Raw genomic sequence first — 20,251 nt, 5'->3', positions numbered from 1 at the left:
CTATGAATTATGATATTATGATGATTTTGATATTTTTGCTGTTGACCCAAGAAGATGTGTGATGACTACGTCTTTTTGCTTTTAATCTAAATTTCTATTATCTATTTTGTAGGAACACTTTGACTGGCTTACATTTTGCAAACTGCAGTTGGCTACCACTCCTTTATACAGACATTATGCAACGTTATCACTTAGTGGGATAACAAAATAAGATAAAAATTCAAACTTTACATGTTTTAGGTATTTTCTTTTTCAAAGCAAAGCTTCTTTATGAGTCTAAATGTCCCTTCGAATATTTTCCGTCCGTAGAAATGATACGTGTTTAAAAATTCATCTGCTGTATTATAATTAATAAATTTTATTGGGTACGATAATTCTTTTTCTGTTAATGAAGTCCTCAAAACGTCCAGGCCAAATCAAACCCAATCTTATATACTTTTCTTAAATTTATTCTTTGTGATAATATTTTCACTAAATGTAAACAACGGGTGATGGCGACTATGATTGCACATGCAATTATGAATGCAATTTTACAACCAACCAGAAAAACACTCACAAAATACAAACACACACTAAAAAAAGCATTAAATACGTAGATAATACGAAAAATTGAAAAATGCAAATTGATTTGGCGATTTAAGGATAGAAAATAGTTATTTATCGCTTTGTAAAATGGACATTTTCCACGGATCTTTAAATTGAATTTTAATTATTGAATGAAATTGTTTGTAATACGATGGTAAGCAAAGCGTATAAAAAGAGAATTAAATGAACAAATAGAGAGGCAGAGGTTAATTTTTTTTCTATAGTCAGACCATAGTACAAGCGAATAATGTAGAGTGTCAAAACTTAATAGTAAGAATATAACTTTTTTAGTCTAAACTTTAAAGATTTTAAATGAATTAAGGATAAAAGCTATCCGTTACGATCGAAGAGGCCTTCTATAACTATGGAAAAGCTACGCTTTTAATATAAATTAGAAAATAAACTAATACTCAAATAGAAAAAGCAAATAATAATATTTTTAAAACGCGCAATGAGCTTGAACAACGAAAAAAGGTTATTTTTTAATGCTAAAAAGTAAAGGGAGAAAGAATGTTGGAGAGAGAGAAAAAAGAAAGGTAAAGAGAGAAATTAAGATAGTGTTAGAGAAAGAAAAAGAGGAAAAAAAGAGGAAAAATAAGATAAATAAACATGGAGATAAATATAAGGAAGAGAGAGGGAGAGAGAGAATGAGAGAGAGAGAGAGAGAGAGAGAGAGAGAGAGAGAGAGAGAGAGAGAGAGAGAGAGAGAGAGAGAGAGAGAGAGAGAGAGAGAGAGAGAGAGAGAGAGAGAGAGAGGGAGAGAGAGAGAGAGAGAGGGAGAGAGGGAGAGAGAGAGAACGAGAGAGAGAAAGAGAAACAGAATAAGGGAGAGAGAAAAACAGATTGTCATAAAAGAGAGAAAAAATAGAGAGAATGAGTATAATAAGTCTGAAGGATACAGAAAAGGGGATAAAGAATAAATCAGAGAAAGAGAGGGAGAGAGGAAAAAGAGAAAAAGAGGGAAAAGAAAAAAAGAAAATAATAATAAGGCAAATAAAATCAAATGAGATCAAAACAAAAAATAACTTGATAATCTATGATAAAAGATAAAAAAGGTGAATTGATGAGTTTTAAAAAGTAAAAAAGCGAGGATGAAACAAAACATTAACAAAAGGAAAAAACTTAAAAGGGAGAAATTATAATAAAAAGGAGAAAGAAAGAATGAAAGAGAGAAAAAAAGCATATTCGTCAATAATTGCGCAACTCTTTAAATATATTTTTTTTCTAGCTCTCTACTGCTCAGTATATTGTGGAATTTTGGTTTAACCAGTTATATAATAATTATACTGCAAGTTTTAGTGCTTTTATGACAACTGAAGTAATTAATTTTGATGTAATAAATTGAGTGATATTTATCATTTTGTTTAAGTAAGACAAATGAAAACAGAAAGATAGATAGAGAGAGATAGAGATAGATAGATAGATAGATAGATAGATAGATAGATAGAGAGATATATAGATAAAGAGAGAAGGATAGAGAGAGAAAGAAAGGAAATTAGACATTTGACAATTAACCCATCCCTGTTTTCTTTATTCCTTAGCAATACGAAGCTTCTCTAAAAATTAAAAGCTTTTTAACGATTTTTAGGAGCATAGACAGACACACAAACATTAAACTACTTTTTAAAAAGATATGAAGAAGAACAGGATACAAAATACAAAAAAAAATTTTTGTTTTTCAACCAATGAACCTGAACCTGTTGCGTTTTGTATTTTTTTAATTCTATGCAGAAAGTTGGGACTTTTTTCATAGATATTCAAAAGGGAAATACTACCAGAGAAATAGGAACAGGAGTATTTATGTTTCAGAATATCTCCTATTCTCTCTTTAGTCTTTAAAAGCTAGTAAATTATAGAAAAACATTTTATTTTACCATCAATTTAAATATGGCTTTTTAGGCGGTTTTACTAGTTTATTTTTACCTTATTTTATACTAGCGGCTAAGCCCCTAAAGGCCTCTAGGGACACGTAAAATGTTTCTTTTCAATCTATTTTAAAATCAGCTATTTACCAAAAATATTTTTCTCATCGATAGATGGTGTTAGTTATGTTTTTAGCTAATTGCAAAAATGTCCGCAGGTCGGCGTCTTTTTAATTTTATTGATTTTTGTCGATTTTTCTGGAGAGGGTGGTGGTACCCTCCCCCCAAATAGTTATAAACCTTCATGGGACCTATGAGAAGCTACCCTGTTAAGGAGAACCCGATAGGTTCAGCGATTAGCGAGATCCTTCGGTACAGACAGATAGACACACAGACAAACACACATCCTGTTACTTTATTATAAGGATTGGGTGTAGTGTAGCTCTCCAAGGTTTAGTGCTCGCTAGGCACAATAAGGGAAATACCAACTTTTAAGATTAATTTGTGCTTGTGTCACAAGATTTTAAAGTGTTTTCATCTACACATTCTTCGTGTTTTCGTTCAAAATAGCGTAAAACAAGCTAATGACTAATACTGAATAGTTATTTTTGAGTTCTTAAAAACGTACATTTAACCATTTGGTATTTTGATTTTTTTTTTACAAAATTTCATTTTCATTATATCATCATAAATTATAAATTAAAAAAATGATATTCAAGATTTGTAGAATTTTCAATAAATAGTAACAAAAAGGATTTTCACTAATCATTTAATTAATTTAAGTTCTTTCAAGTTTTAATTTCTTTAAAAATTAGAAATTATCAGATTTTTGAAGCAAAGCTTCTGCATAAGTGTTCGTTCTCTCTCTCTCTCTCTCTCTCTCTCTCTCTATCTATCTCTTTCGCTCGCCCTATCTCTCTCTCTCTCTCTCTCGCTCGCCCTCTCTCTCTCTATCTCTCTCTCGCTCGCCATCTCTCTGTCTCTGTCTCTCTCTCTCTCTCTCTCTGTCTCTGTCTCTGTCTCTGTCTCTGTCTCTCTCTCTCTCTCTCTAACTCGCTCTCTCTGAATCTATCTATCTTACTTATAATGTACGTTATTATCTTTTGCTTTTTATTTCACTATATCAGACGTAATTATTTTTTATATTGTCTTCTCTTATGAAAAATTTATAAGAAAAAAAACATAGTTTATTCAACCTGTACATACCATTAATGTAAATTACTTATTGAGTAGCTGCGCTACTAAAACTATTTGGGAGTGTCCTTATAATTAGCTATTTTACATTTGATGGGTTTATACAATTTATATATCATTATGAAAAAACAGGATTACAATTTTTATGGATTCTTACATACTGCAATTTCCCCCAAATTTTCCCCTGCAGAATCCCCACATGGAAATCTGTAATGTGTTGAACCTGTATTGGCTCAAGGCATTCCCCTGTCTTTTAATGCCGCGGATCTTATAACAGCAGTAAAAAGTATTTTTATCCTTCAGAGTCGAGCTGAGATTCGAACTCATCACCTACCCAACGACGACTACGTGTTAAGCCTAGGTCGCGGGTTGTCTTATGTGACTATCAGGAATCTAAAGGGATAAGACAATGGCCGATTAATTGATGTACAGTACATACCCCATGATAATATACAAAATTACCCCTTCTGTAGATTACAGTTAGTTTGGACATCCATCTTAATTAATGAACCAAAAAATCAACCCCAAAGGTGTTGAGCCAACGAATAAGAAAACGTTATTACAAAACTTTGGGGACTATTGTAATATAAAGTCCAATGTTCCTTTCCTCACTGCGTGACTATAAATATGGTACCGAATATTTTAGTAATCTTATGCCACAACAAATAAACATGACAAACAGTACAGAAGTGCACAGTATAAACTTTTAATTTTTTAGTAAATTGTTTTTGATATAATCTTAGTAAGGAACGGGAAATGACTCTGAAAATTTGCATAATTTCAATGAATTTCTATTATTATGGTTGCATAGTTTAACAATAAATGAATATTTTTATTATTTTTAATGCCTATTTTAGAAGTTTAACGTAGGCTGATTTTAATATTTATTGGAATTATAGTTTGTTTTTGTTTTTGCATAATTTGAATATGATAGAAAACCAACTATTTATGCAAAAGGATACCGAATATCACTAGAACCGATAAAATAATGATTTCGATACATTTTAGCTTAGAGAGAACATATAATTTCAAAACAATAAGCTGAAGAAACAAGGATGACAACATACATAAGTTGCGAAGCAAACAATTTCAATAAAAGTGAGCAGATATCCAACATTCAAAGAGAGGGTATTGGTGCAAGGAATCTTCGACCAAACTTTTTACTGTCATCCATACTCCATTTATTACAGAAATTATTTCACTGATTTTAATTTTGACTATCATTTCCATTTTTATTAGGTATTAAGTTTTATCAAAGTTTTTTTTTTCAGAATGATTTGATTATGGCCTCTGACCTTCGCATGTACTACCAGGACCTGGTGGGTCCAGAGGTGAAGGCTGCCCACCTGGATATTGTCAGGAATAATTATCATATTGTTGGCAAGTCTGTTACACCACAGGACAGTTCAAACATAAATAGAAAAATATATAGCTGAGACTTTAATTTGATAATAAGACCTTTCTGGGAACTGTTATTATCATTATTTGTTATGTGTGTCATAAAATTAATATTTGAAGATTTCCTAAAATGTTGAACTCAGTCAGTATATTGGTCAGCAAGATCTTAACTGAAAAACTTACTGCTGTAGTGAATACTAGCAGCAATACCCCCTAGAGGCCTCTAGGGGCACATGAGGGTATGGAAGGGAGGTTGACCACCGCCTCCCCCAAACACTTTCAATTTTAGTTTTAAAAGGAAAAATTTAGAAACATTCTGGGGTGGGGAGAGTTCATTTTATATGATTCTAAAAATTATAAACCCTCCCATTACCTCTGAGAAGTTACATTTCAGTGCTTAGCAAGGTTCTTAATTAAAAAAGAACACAGACATCCTGTTACTTTTATATGAGGATGATAAATGCTTAGATAATGGATAACAATTCTTTGGTTGAAATAATTTATGTTTGAAACTACAGAATATCCGAAATTACCTGAAATATTTTGATGAAATTGTCAACACTTTTCCAGTAACAGACGAGTTTTTTCAATCTGCAGTTCATAGGTAAATAATATGAGCGCTCTATTATTAAATGCTGTTGATTCATCTGAATACGATTATCTTTTATCAATTTTAGAAGATAAGGTAATTTAAATCTTTTAAAATAAGACGACTAATTCGCATGTTGATCATGAGTTATTGCAACTCTTTTATCTAAACTATTACCTTCACAGGACCTATGAGAAGCTACGTAGCAACGTTATAAGGGAGAACAAAGTCGGTTCAGTGGTTAGCGAGATTCTTCGGTACAACCATACAGACAGACAGATATACATCCTGTTACTAATATATAAGGATACTAGCGGCTTCACCCCTTGTCTCTAGGGGCTTTCCCCCAAGAGGTAATTAAAAAAAAACATTAGGTACGTGCCTATAAAAAAAAATGATATGAGTATCGAAATTGGGGAAGGATTTTTTGTTTTTTTAGGGGTTGGGGGTGTCCAACCCCCAAGAAAATAGCCTAAAACCACCACAGGACCATCAGGTATATTCCCTGAAGAGTAGAATCCGATCGGTTCAGTGGTTACCGAGATCTTAAGGGACAGAGGGACAGACAGACGAACGGACGGACGGACAGACATCATTCTACTTTGTATTATAGATACTCGAATATCATAAAAGATTTCAATCAAAGGGCACTCTAGCAACATAAACTCTAATAGCATAAATTCTAACTTTCCTGTTAAAAGGTATTAGTCAGTCAGTGAGGAAAGCGGATACTTTTAGAGATGTTACACACCTCATGAAAGATTATTATCGTAATGGAGGTGTCCGCTTTGAAATAATTTCTTTTCTTTTCCAGATATGAGAAGATTTGGATTCCGTTTCTGAAAGAAAATTCCAAAGGTTTTGAAGATGATCTGAATTTTATTCCCCCTGATGATATCAGGTAATTTGAGAAATTTAATTTCCAGTATGGCTTCGAAACCAATTAATATCCGCTGGATTAGAACCGGCTCAGAGCCATACCGAAAAAACATGTAAAGCATCGTATTGCTTTCACGAATATTGAAATAATAGTCATAATACTAATACTAGTTTTGTAAGCCCAGACCTTCGGCCCCGCAGGTCTGACAAAACGTGTTTTAATTTTATAATTTTTTATCTAGAATCCGCGGAAAGCTGTATAAGAAACGATGCGATAATTGACTGTAATTAGATTTTGCAATTAAGATCGACAATTTTATCAATAAACCTTGTTACTTTTTGCATCTATGCTAAAGTTTTTTTTTTAACTCAGTTATCCTGCGGTGCCCTAAGTTAACTCAATATAACCTAACCTAATTTTTAGATATGTTTGGTATGTGCATATGTTACATCCTGATAAATATAAAGAGGAATTAGAATACTCAGTACTTGGAAGAACAATCAACTATGATTTTACAGTTCTAGAGGTAAATTTTATGCATAATAAAGAAGTTTGATGTGTGTCTATTTGGTTTTTATAAACATGCAAGATATTACACAAGATAGTAGAATTTTTTTTTGTCTGTAGCTTAGGATTTCCATTACTACTGAAGCGATTGAGTTCTCCATTTTACGGAAGCCTCACATAGATTCCGGGATGGTTTAAGGCAGCTTATACGAATAACGAAATTAATTCGGAAAAAATAACGAAACCTATACTTGTTTTTCAGCTGTCGTTGGGGGGCAACACATCGTAAAATTGAAGACCTCTCCATTTGCCCCCCCAAAAATTATTTTAGATTTATTTCGCTTGTTTTTTACCTTATTCCTGGGTTTAAGGTCTTTCATTTGTAGATGTAAGTCTTCGATCGACCTTAATTATAACACAGACACCAAACCCTAACCTAACCCCCTTATTTTCAATTTGTTTCAAAATAAATTCTGTGCTCGACTTGGCACTTTAAGGGCAAACGCCAAAAATTATTATTAATACATATTCTAGGAAAACATAAAAAATGCAGAGCTATTGGAGAAAACTAAAGAAGCCTGGAAGATGTTTACAGAAGAACCTTATGATTATATTATCAATATAAATAACAATATTGATGTTAATGATGATACTGATATCAAAATTAATAATGAAAGTACAACTATAGAGAGATACAATAATCAAAATAAGGTAATACTAAATAAAAATATGCAGGGATCTAAAGGGATAAGACAATGGCTGATGAATTGATGATCCCTTATGATGATACATAAAATTACGCTTTCTGTAGATTTAAATTAGTGGTTGAAAAGTTTCAACTAAATAAACCAACCAATCATTGTTCATGAAAGTTTCCAAAGCCAACGGATAAGAAAACATTTTAATAAATAAATGTGGACTAGTGTACTAAACAGCCTTTATCCCTCTCTCTATAGCATATATGCCATATATATTGATCTTTCTGTAGAGAAGTTTGGATACTGCTATTTTGCACAGCCATAACTAGATTTAATACAAACCAAAGAGAAGGGGTTTGTTAAACTTTGGGGACCAGTGTACTTTTCAGTCCAATGTCTTCTCTCTCCCTAATAAAATTATGACACATGATATAAATTTTAGGAAATCAGCAATGGAGTAGCGGTCAGATCAGACTACAAGTTCAACATTGCCACTGTCTATAAATCAGATATTTCAGAAATCAGGAAAAATATATTTAATCTTAAATTTTAATTAACAGTCATTAACGTGCAGTTTTAACTTAACTATATGTATATTATTTTTTATTCTGCCTTATCAAATACTTTTAAATCCTTTACAAAAGTAACAGGATCTGTGTATGTCTGTCTGTGTGTACCGAAGGATGTAGCTAACCACTGAACCGATAGTGTTATCCATTACAGTGTGGCTTCTCATAGGTCCTGGAAAGGTTTATAGCTATTTTGGGAATAGGTACCACCACAATCATAAGAGAAAAAAATGCCTCCCCCCTCCCCAAAATATTTTTTTTTACTTTTTCTTTTTAAACTAAAATTTAAAGTTGGATGCGTAGGCTTCATCCTGACTCAAGTGCCACAAGAGACCTCTAGGGGCGAAGCCGCTAGTAGTAAATATATCAATAATATGCATTATCTACTAATTTGAACAACTTGGAATGTTAAAACTTCTCGTCCATGACGTAATTAGTAAAAAATTGCATATAATAATATTCAGGTTTTATGTAGGGATAAAGGTATTTTCATAAAAGGAATATAAGATAATTTCTCTTAGTCCCTTAATCCAAAACAAAAGTACAACTTTTATCCTTATACTAAAGTAACAGGATGTCTGTGTGTTTGTGTGTTTGTACCGAAGGATCTTGCTAACTACTGAACCGATCGGGTTCTCCTTAACAGGGTAGCTTCTCATAGGTCCCGGGAAGGTTTATAACTATTTTGGGGGAGGGTACCACCACCCTCCCAAGAGAAATCGCCCCTAGAAAAAAATTCCCCCCCCCCAAAAAAATTTTGTTTAAATTTTTTTTAAACTTAAATAAAAAATGGCGGGGGGGGCACCGGCACCCCCCCCCCCAAAAAAAAAAATCTCCCCCAAATTTTTTTTTACTTTTTCTTTTTAAATCTAAAATAATAAAATTGGGTTATAAAATTCGACTCTCAAGTGCCCCTAGAGGCCTCTAGGGGCGTAGCCGCTAGTAATAAAATATTGGAAAAAGAATTGTTGTAAGAATTTATTTACTTACCACTTCAGTCCAAATTTATTGCCATATAAATTACTATTGATTATAACCCGTATAATACCAAATCTAACCATTTTAGAAAATTTAAAATTTAAAATAGTTCATGCATTTTGCATCACTTAGAAGAATTGAATTATTCATATAAAAGTCATAATAATATTTGTAAAATTTAAATTTCTTAGAATCAATCCTTTTTCCATGAAATTCTAAAAACCATAAGAATACTGACGTAACTAAAAGTTAATAAAGATTCTTGATTCAATATAAAGTTGTTTGTGTATACGATTGTTAATTTTCTGGGAAGTTCAGTAATGGTCAAAGAAAGGTTTTTGGCTATTGAACTCCTTGAATCGATTAATCTGACAAAGGCTATGTTTACGGTCTTATGGTCCATTATGTAATAAGGTTACAGATGACTCAAAAGATCTCAATACTCTTTTTCAAAACCTAAATTGGTCAAAACTATGAATAATAGTTTGAATTCGCTTATATATTTGAAATTTGGAAATACCATAAATAAATTAAGTATTAAAAAATATGTATTTTTGTACATTAGAGTTATGCATTCTTCTGGGAACTTACACTTTGCAAACAAGGTATCATTTTATACATATTTTTGAATATAAATTTCTAAATCAATGTACAAAAAATCATATGATGTTTTTGCTAACTTTGCTATGATTTTTAGTACAAAAAATTGTTTCACTTAAAATAGCTAGAAAAGGCCAATTCCTGCCATTTTTTAAAAGTTTGCTTTGGTTTTATTTTTTTTGCTTTTCTTAGGACAGTCCACCAGTTTCTGTTGGATTTACACAGCATATTTGGGACTCCCTAACCACCTTACCTTACAAGAACTTCAGCTATGCAAACAGGGACACCCTAATCATTAAATTGATATTTAAATTCAATCTATGGATGAACTTTTTTTAGTTTAGGAATAGACATACAATGAATGTAAATTCAAATTCTTTTATAAAAAAGATTTCAATGAGACATGTTGTTTTATTTTTTTTAAAATATTCATGGATAACAAAGAGGTTAATAGGATTTTGAAAATTGTTTGATCATCTATCTATGCTTTAACTTGTAATGTTCATTCATGCAAATTGTAGTGAAGGCACCTTTAGTAAATTTGAGATTGGCTACATTGTTAGAGATGTGAAGTGTGATGATTTTGTGTTTGTTAGAGTACATCCTAAACCTACACTGGGAACTGCTAGAAAATTGAAGATAGAGAAAAGTACTGGATTTGAGTTTGATCTTGTCATGGCTGCCAAGCTACATGTTGACAACAAGGAATAATTTGTTTTTAATTCATCCTAAACAGAAATACCAACTTCTGTTTGATGCTTTGCTAAAAACTCTTTAAACTAAAAAAAGGTTAAAATACCTTATAAATGTTTAATACAAGTATAGTTATTTATAGCATCATATCATAGAAGGCTTTCCATGGATATTTAAATGAAAAACTATATGATAAAACCAGTTTTGCTAGATAAAATTTTTCAGTATGGCTGAGAACCAGTTCTAATCCAGCAGTTATCATTCAGTTTTGAAGCCATACTGGAAAATACCTCAAGAAAATAAGTGAAACATTTAAATCTCTCTATAACATTCCACATATTTTCATAGTCAGATTCTATTTTAGTCAGAATATCCACCCATCCAGGCACTTGTTCTCCTAGACTTTAATAAAACCCTAGTAAAAGTTTTAATTTATAATGTAAAATTTTGCATAACATCCTAATTGCATTGTTGATTAGAGATAATTATCTTATCAACAGTATTATTGTACATGCAATATATCCTGTTTTAATTACTTATCATCATTTTATTATGCATGTTAAAATTCATTACATTTTTGTCCACGATAGCTTAGCAAGTACAAATCTAAAAAAAGAAAAGTATTTCTCGTATTCACTTAAATCCGGTGGATAGGAACCGGTTCTAATCCATACGAAAAAACTATGTCTAGCATCGTATTATATCCAGCTTTCTACAAATATAAAATGTACAATCATAAGATTTAAACCCGAGGTGCCAAAGGCACAGGATAAAAAAACTGGTTTTAATCTCATAATTTTACATTCCATATCCGCGGAAAGCCGTTTATAATACGATTTGAGAAATAACTATTAAATTCTTTCCAAAATGATTACAAATTAAAAACATAATTTTAAGGCATCTTTTCTGTTACATGAGTCTGATTCTAAACTGGACGAGTGCATATTCAGGTAACTTGATATTTTTTTTTTTTAAAAATGCAAAATGTAATCTACCACATAGACTGATATTTTCTAACTTAACTTGATTGGTTTTAGAACATAACTAAAAACTAAAAAAGGACTACTAGAGCTTTTTTTATCAACTAAAATTATGACATATACACAGATTTGCTTAATCAGTATTCTTTTAATTTGTTTTAAATGACTTGAATCTTAATTTAAACATTTCAGCTTAAAGCTCATGCTTGTTTCTAAATATCCTAATATTTGAGATATACAAGCACAAAAAATAGAAAAATAAATATTTTCTTCATAGGTTGTTAAATTCTCATAACATTTGTAAAAATTGATAGTTGTATATTTGTTTGTTTAGATATGCCATGTTGTTAGGATTACAGAGAATATATCCTGAAAATAAACTTGTACCAGATTATGATGTGGACCTTGTTTGGAGTGTTCACAAACTTAAACCAGAAATTTATCAAGAAGATTTTAAAAAGTATGACAAATATTTAATTAAGACTTATAGGATGACTAAAAGTTACAGCAATAAATCAACTATCAATTGTTTTCCTTTGATGAACCAATACAATTATTTGTGGTGTACACCAAATTCCATAAATGATGAAAAACTTGTTTTTTCTAAACATATCATAAATTTAACTATTTATATGATGCACAGAACAGCAATAGAAACCATTTATTATCTACATTAGATAAGAATGTGATAACTAGGAAAACTAAAAATAGTTTATTTTACAGGATGAATATAACAGACTTGAAGTTTATTAGTTCTTGTAATAGCTCAGGTTAAGTAATTTTATTTTGTAATTATCTTTGGTTAAAATTAATGGATAAAAAATTATTATATTTTCCAATAACTTAACCCTATTTTCCAGGCTATAACCTAGGAGAAATTAGTAGCATGTAATTGTATTCTAGACTCTTTAAATAAATTGTGTTTTTTATTTCAAAATCTTAATCTCTTCAGGAAATGATTTAGCTTACCTGACTGAAGAAACATCAGATGTCTGGGAAGAAACTTTCCTCACCTCCTACTCACTGCCAATTAGTTTCACAAGCAATCAAAATAGTTTCAAGGATGTTGCCAAAGAGAGACAGTTTCATACTCTTGGTTCTAGGCGCAAGTATTATTTTATATTATTTTATTCGTTATTGAAGGTTCATTAATTAGGCTACTCTCTATTGAAACAGGCTTATTTGATCATATAGATAAAAAAACTGCTTCTGATAAGTTTTTTTTTAACTTTGATTACTTAACAATTACAATAAGAAAAAAGTAATAATGTAATTTCAGATCAAAGTTCAACAATCAAAAGACCAAACTGGGTACAACAAGTAATTTCAAAGAGTTGACAAAATCACTGCCATCCCTGTATCCAGATCTGGGAAATGAAATAAGAAAACTGAATAGAGTTAGAGACAAATCAGTAGATACAAGCATGAGCAGATTTACTAGCAACAGCAGCATTACTGACCACAGAAGGGTTATTAGTAGAAACACAACTAGTCCTTTGTATCATAGTGAGGCGAGATTTACTCCCGTATTTCAAGATGTTGATGGTAGGGAGTGGAATGTTTACAGTGGCCATGATAAGACTGATGATGAGCACAGAGACAGAAGAATGAGAAGAAGCAGATCAGGAAGTACTAGACAGTATTATAGAAGTCAAGTCAGCATGGCTGGTCTTCCTTCATACAGGAAAATTTCATTGAGATATTTCTAACAATATTTATACTGCTTTAGTTGAAAACAATAAAAAATCATCAAGTTAATTGTAAAAAAAGCAGGATGTCTGTCAGTCCATCTGAGCATACAAATAGATCTTGATTTTATATACACTGATCTAGCTACTCTCAATTATACAGGGTGTCCCTCGTAAACTGTTTTTTTTAAAAACACTTATTACTCCCTTAATATTTGAGCTAGCTTAGTAAAATAAAATGTATTTGGCAGCCTACTACTGACAATTTAATGATATAGTAATGAAAAATCCGCAAAGATAACAGAAAAAAATCTACAAGGTAATACATAACAGGCTGATTTTAGTGAATATAAGACTAATCCACAAGAAAAATATGCCTTAGTTAACTTTAAAAGCAGCTGGTGGTCAAACGGTGGATCACAAAGACTTACTACATACATTTTAAGAACTGGCATTGTAGTATAATTAAAAAATCTGGTATATTTCAGGTTCTTGTGTGCATTTGAAGCGAGCTCTCATGAAAAATTAACAAAGAAGATCAATATTATGCCTATTTTTACTTATTGTTCACTTATATTACACTTTAGATTCTTGAATATTGCGAATTTCTGGTATGCCATGTCAAGCCTGTTCTGTTTTTGTGCTTAGAAAGTCTGAGCAAACAGCCGTTTGGACCCTAACTAATCCTAAAGTTCACAAAGCAAATATTTCTTGCAGGTTAGTCTAAATTCAATAAATTGAACCTCTTATGTAATACCTTGTAGATTTTTTCCTGTTTATTTTGTGGATTTTTCATCATTACCCCATAAAATGGTCAGTAGTAGGCTGCCAAATACTTTTTATTTTACTAAGATAGCTCAAATATTAAGGGAGTAATAAGCGTTTAAAAAAAAAAACAGTTTATGAGGGACACCCTGTATATGCCAATGATGAATTTAAGGACATAGCTGCTAGTACTATGAAATGAAATTGTTTAAACAGAGGCCTATATGGTTCCAGGGATGATATCATCAAGGTCCCTTCAGGACAAGTTCTGTACAGGAGTCATGTGATTCATTTGATACCTTTGGATGCTTCATCCCTTAACCCTGAACTACTTTGTCTTTCTCCACAACAACTAGCATCATTTTCTAAGGGCATAGGTAAGTTCAAACTTATTTGTCATAGCTTAATCAAGTATCCTTGAAATAAGTAACATCACTGTAAATCCCTAAAATGCTAAAAAGGAAAAGCACATATCATTCAGCAGATTTACTCAATTGTAAACATTTAATTGATTTGTAATATAGATGAATAATTGTTACAAGATTGTCAATTATAGGTTATTCAATGATAATGGAGATAACATTGAAAGTGCCCAAGAAATATGATATTGAACAGACTAAGATAACACTGAGCTTCAAGGCAAGTTATATTTTCTTTCTGTCTTATAAACACTGAAAGTAAATTTATCAAATTTTAAATCAAACTTTATTTTAGGACATGTGCAATTCAGAAGAAAAAAAAGGTATTTTTATAGAAGATATGAATATTGTAAACTATTTTGAATTAAAAAATCAAACACTAATGACCCATTTTTTAAATAGTTACACTACCTGGAATTGAAGACCTGAAAGAAACAGATGTTGATGTGAAGGATAAAAAGAAAATCTTGAAATACAAGGCATTGGTTCCAGGAAAGCTAATCATGATTTTAAAACAATTTTACTCTTTTGTTGCAGACCTCTGAATTTTTAAAGATGAAATAAAACAAATTAAATGAAATTAAAACACTCATTTTTTAACTTTTGATCAAGATAAGCTACCTTTACTAGGATATTTATATTTTCCTGAAGATGTTTGTGGATTCCAAATTCAAGCATTTCTTTCAATAGGTATTTCATTTTTTTATCAACCTATTTTCTAGAATATTTTTGTCAAAGCTTAATACTTTACTAGGAAAGTTGCTTTGAGAAAAATGGAACAGTACTCTCTCAATTGACTAAAAATTATATATTCAGGGAGTAGAGTAAGCTCAGATATTGTTCAAATCATCCATCCATCCCAGTCTTACAATTTTATCAATGAGTCAAGAATATCAAATCTCAAGTTTTACTTCTCTGGGGCTGAGAAAGAAATGAGAATGACAATACTAAAGGGAAGAAAAGTCTTGGAGAAACCTGTCCACAAAGTCTTTAGGAAAGTGTGTTATAAATATTGATTACTTTAAGAAAATACTTTATTGCGCTGTCAAACACCTCAATCTATGCTTCAGTAAAATCTCTTAATCTCCTACAAAAAAACTCAACATTGTTAAGTTTTCCTTAAAATTAGTCAGAGTAGATTAGATTCTTTGCTTCAAGAGGTATGAAATAGGAAGAAACATACATCTTTCTGAACAGTATCAAAAGAGGACTCTTTGAATGTTTATGCGTTCATCCTAAAGACTTGAGTAAGGTGTTAGGACCCATGAATCTGGATGATCTGCCAGACCTTAACAGTGAAGTGCCACTCTGGCTGGCAACTCATACAATCATACAAGAAAAGACTGGAAGAGAAACAGGTAATTTATTTATAAAAGAACCAGGATGTCTGTTTGTACAGGATCTTGCTAACTGCTAAGTCGTTATGGTTCTCCTTTACAATGTAGCTCTTCTCATTCAGTAGGTTTGTCATCATTTTAGAGTAGGGTATCACACCCCTTTCAAGAGAAATCGCTCCTGAAAAATTGACCAAACAAAAAAAGTTTTTTACAGTTCCTTTTTTAAACTTAATTTCAATAAAGGGGAGTGTTGACTTCGCCCCTCCCAACTGAAGTCCCACTGAAGGTCTCTAGGGGCATAGCAGCTAGTATATGGGAAGGTATTAAATATTTAATAATCCCTACTTTTTAATTTGTATTTATAGAATAAAATAAAGTTATTTATATTTAATGTTTTTATATTGTCTATCCTATATATTTTAGAAATATCTATCAGAGTTATTCACTGTCTGGATCTTCTTCTATCTGTTGTACAGGTATATATGATAACTATCGGTTTTCTTCCAACCATCCTGAATATTTGGTAAAATAACACCCAACTCACAATCAACACTATATTTTAAAGTCTGAACAAAAATTTCCTACACTATGAATCACAAAATTACCTAAAACAGAATACAATTATAGGAATCTTCTTGGATAGTTTAAGAATTATATGACTATTCTCACAGGATTAGAGTTAACTGATGTGGATTCATAGATGTACAAACAGAAATTAATTCTTTATTGGAATGTACCAAGAGTGATACAGTCAGATTAGGCCAACCAATTTATTGTATTATTAATTTGAAAGTTTTCGTTATTCCTTAGGTTATTGTTGATAACAGAATGGTAGTAGTTGCCCATACAGTGGGGACAGACTATGTAAGGAAGTACAAGAAAAAGTTGGGAAAAGTTGGTGATAATCTAGATGATATTGCTTGGAGAGCTATGGTTATTAAGGTATGTAATTAAAAAATGTTAATAAAAAAAGTATAATAAGGGCAAAAAAAAAGCAGTTAAGACATGGCAGACAGATATTGAAACCAGAAAAGAGTTCATACACAAAATTCTCCAAACTTATTACTTTTAATTCAGGATTGTTTTGGAGAAACTGGTCTTGTTCTAGGTGCTTGGACACACCTTGTAAAATCAAAAAGGAAGAGTTTAGACTTTGGCCACTGCTCATACACCTACCTCAATCTAAGAAAAAATAATGAGGTTCAACAGTTTGAACTGAAGCTGCATGGAAGCTCTAAAAAGTTGGCAACCACTGTTGATTTTGGAGGAACCAAATTAGATTTCAAGAAAGGTAAAAATATAAACCTAAATCAAGCTTTATTACATACAAGGACATCCAAGCTTTTTTTTTTTTGGGGGGGGGGGGGTGAAATTTGAAGGTGGGGTAAAATGGCATGGTAAAATTTGCTTGGAGGGGTAATTACCCCTCTGAAATCTATTAGAGGGAGGTAGTTACACCCTCCTAAACCGTTGGAGGTGCCCACGGCACCACCAAAGTAGGGGTAAATTTAACTGAGGCACCTCCCTTTCTTGCATGTTCCTTATTTCATAGTATTTTCTATATTTTGTTCTATTATAGGTCAACTTTCATGTGGCTTGACAGAAAAAGATTTGCTGCACAAGCTAGGACTCAGCTTTGTTTCAAGTGTTCTGTACCTTTTAACTCAGACTAAGCCTCTACCTTTATCTAAGAAGCAGGACAATTTTACTTCTTATATTGAGGCTAATGATTCTTCTGAAATGCTACTCTGTTCAGGTAGACCTAAAATTGTTAAAACAAGTGATTTAGTACACTTTTCATTGGATTATTTTTCAACAGTCTTACATTTTTATGCATACAAATAGTTTCTAATGTTTCTAGGTTGGGGTAGTAATGAGAGCAATAAGAACATTCCTAGTATTATAAATATGCTGGCAACTCTGTCCCAAGGATCAAATCTATTTGAATCTTTGGCACTTAACAGGTATATATAGTGGTTTAGTAAATGATAATCAGAGTATCAGATTTAATCTATACAAACTTTAAACTTTTTTTTAGACATTATACAGGAGAAGAGCTTTTTGTTACACACAACAGGTAAACTATGTCTAACACAAGGTGAACTAATTACAGCATTAATGTTGAAAAAGAATAGAAAAGCTAGAAATATTTATAATCATATTTGTGTTGCTAAGATCAAGATGATTAAAAGAAAAGATTAACAAAAAATTATCAAGGAAGAAATGATATATTATAATCATATTTTATAACTGCTAAAAAAAAGAAAGATTTGCTAATTATTTAAAATTTTTAAAAGAAATAATGAAACAAAGTATCCGGACACAACTTTGTCAAGCTCAAGTAGTGTTAAGGTTATAGAAGAAGATGTACAAGGACCAACATCTTATGTCAGGTTTGTTTATAACTTTTAGTTTTGAAGTAAATAAATTTTTTTAACATCTATTTAAGCTTTGTTTTTTTATAGATGTTACAGTGTAGATGATGATATTCATGAATTTGACATAAAAGAACCCTCTGTAGAGAAACCCCTTGATGCTTCTTCTAACTACTTCACTGATGAAGATGAAAAAGAAAAGTACATTGAAAAAACAATTCATTCAAATTTGAAGGCTTCTGAAAAATCAAGTTCTTCTGCCAGTAGTAGTAAGTCTTGTTTAAAATTGAGCCAAAATGTTAAGAATACAATTAAGATTATACAACAAATTTTTTGTTATGTATTAGGTTCCTCAGAGCAGTTAAATGAAATCACATTGAAAGAAGATGAGATTATAATACTTGATGAAACTGAAATTCAAATTGATGATCAATTTGTTGAAGTTTCAAATGTTGATGAAGTTAATACAAAAGATAAAACAAACAGCACTCCAGGTATTTTTTATGTGCTTTGATAATACCTTTTAATATTTGAATTACTTCCAAGTTTAAGGTTTAAGCATAATGATTTCTCTGTGAAGTTTCCATTAACCATACTCAAGCAGTAAACTATTGGGTGTACCAAAGGGTACATAAATATGAAAATAGAACTTGTGTTTTTTGCTATAAATTTTGTTTAGCCTATTCAATAATATTTTCTTTAGCTAAGAAAGCAAGCAGATCCTATGCACCCACAATGGCTTTTGCTGGTGTTTTCTAATCAAGCAATGACATGCATGCAAGAAAAATTGAGAAAAATATGATTTTTGGCTTTATTTCTATGATTTAATAAAGCGCACAATTACTATTGATTAGATGACATTGTTGAGAACAAAACTGAAGAAGCAAGTAATGAAAAAAGAGCATCCAAAGTTGACTTCCAAGAAGAAGTAATGACTACTCAACTAAGTGTAAGTGAGGATAACATCCTGAATGATGTATATGAAAATGAAGATATTAAAAAGCATGAAGTAGCTACCAAGGTGCCAAGTAGCGGACAAGTTAGCATGTGGGATGAGTGCGAGATTGTTATTTGATTCCTAATGTATAATTTTATAACTTTTCTTGTTTAGAATTGGATAATCTTTTTTTTATAAAGTAGTAAGGGTTCTTAGTCTGAAGTTTAAGATCTTAATAACTACTGAACATATTGGGTTCTCTGTTTTATGTGCTTCCTATTCCTGTAATGGTTTTAGGTTATTATATTTAAAGATTTAGGTTTTGCACTTTTTAGGTTATCTTTATAGTCCCTCTCTGCCACTACAAATACACAGCCCCTAGATGCTCAGGATATAGCTGCTAGTTTCTGTAAACAACACTGATTAATTAAAATAATTGTTTAAAGTAATACAATAAGGGCATAACAAATTTTATGTGATACATGAAATAGAATAGAGCATTTTTTGTATTAAAATTGTATGAATGTATTGTTTAATAAGAATGATTTTATTGGGTTTGATTTTTGCAAAGTTGTTTTCATGATATTAATAATTTACAATACATGTTGATTAGAATAAAGTAAATTTTATAACCAAATAAAAATCATTTTGTAAATGGAAAACCTCTTTTTTTATGATTTTCCATTAAAAAAATAATGGCCGGAAAAATAGTAAATATAAAACTTGAAGCTTATAATGTATGTGCTAAAAGTTAGTGTATATAGATTAGGCAATATTTACTTAGAGAGATAAGGTATAAAACACAAAACAAGCCAGTACTAGCTGGCTGGGGAATCAAGCAAAGCAGCAAAAAATACAGGTATCTACATTGGTATAATACATTGGAAGATACATTGATATACATCTCCATACATATATTATCTCTTCTCTATATTAAAATTAGTGGTGGAAACGTTTATACACCTAACTTAATGAACAAACTAATCAAAATTCAATAAAAGTCAGCAAGGTTGTTAAGCAAACAAATATAAAACATTATTATTAGACTTGGTGTAATAAACAGCCCAATGTATATTCTTTCCTAAAAACACTTCAATTTGAATTAAGAATTGATAAAAGTAAAAAATAAAATCAAGCCAATGATAACAGAACATGTTTATAAACCAATTTCATAAAACATATAAGGTTACCTAACCT

The 20,251-nt window shown here is 31.1% G+C and overlaps 1 protein-coding gene across 1 annotated transcript; it reads left to right on the top strand.

The window, feature by feature from the left end:
• The first annotated feature begins 4,916 nt into the window (after window positions 1-4,916).
• Window positions 4,917-19,609, top strand: LOC145313987 (uncharacterized). The gene is made up of 31 exons (XM_080153655.1): window positions 4,917-5,041; window positions 5,558-5,643; window positions 6,443-6,529; window positions 6,932-7,034; window positions 7,550-7,726; window positions 8,156-8,238; window positions 9,826-9,865; window positions 10,053-10,141; window positions 10,457-10,566; window positions 11,452-11,503; window positions 11,868-11,993; window positions 12,257-12,303; window positions 12,486-12,642; window positions 12,813-13,217; window positions 14,203-14,363; window positions 14,543-14,625; window positions 14,701-14,728; window positions 14,808-14,899; window positions 15,038-15,095; window positions 15,222-15,399; window positions 15,603-15,763; window positions 16,166-16,218; window positions 16,553-16,684; window positions 16,820-17,033; window positions 17,322-17,498; window positions 17,604-17,706; window positions 17,781-17,819; window positions 18,040-18,135; window positions 18,208-18,386; window positions 18,465-18,611; window positions 18,972-19,609. Exons 1-31 carry the CDS (start codon window positions 4,925-4,927, stop codon window positions 19,190-19,192), a joined length of 3,801 nt encoding a protein of 1,266 aa, XP_080009781.1. The 5' UTR covers window positions 4,917-4,924; the 3' UTR covers window positions 19,193-19,609.
• The last annotated feature ends 642 nt before the right edge of the window (window positions 19,610-20,251 follow it).

Source organism: Acartia tonsa, chromosome 3 (genome assembly GCF_053477335.1).
Source record: "Acartia tonsa isolate MP-2025a chromosome 3, ASM5347733v1, whole genome shotgun sequence".
NCBI lineage: Eukaryota > Metazoa > Arthropoda > Copepoda > Calanoida > Acartiidae > Acartia > Acartia tonsa.
This window is presented reverse-complemented; position numbering and strand designations above follow the sequence as displayed.

Excerpts from the sequence above, each read along its gene's own strand:
- LOC145313987 (XM_080153655.1), top strand. The coding sequence starts at position 4,925 with ATGGCCTCTGACCTTCGCATGTACTACCAGGACCTGGTGGGTCCAGAG. Across the intron at positions 5,644-6,442 it reads TTTCAATCTGCAGTTCATAG|ATATGAGAAGATTTGGATTC; the intron begins GTAAATAATATG and ends TTTCTTTTCCAG. Across the intron at positions 18,612-18,971 it reads TAAAACAAACAGCACTCCAG|ATGACATTGTTGAGAACAAA; the intron begins GTATTTTTTATG and ends ACTATTGATTAG.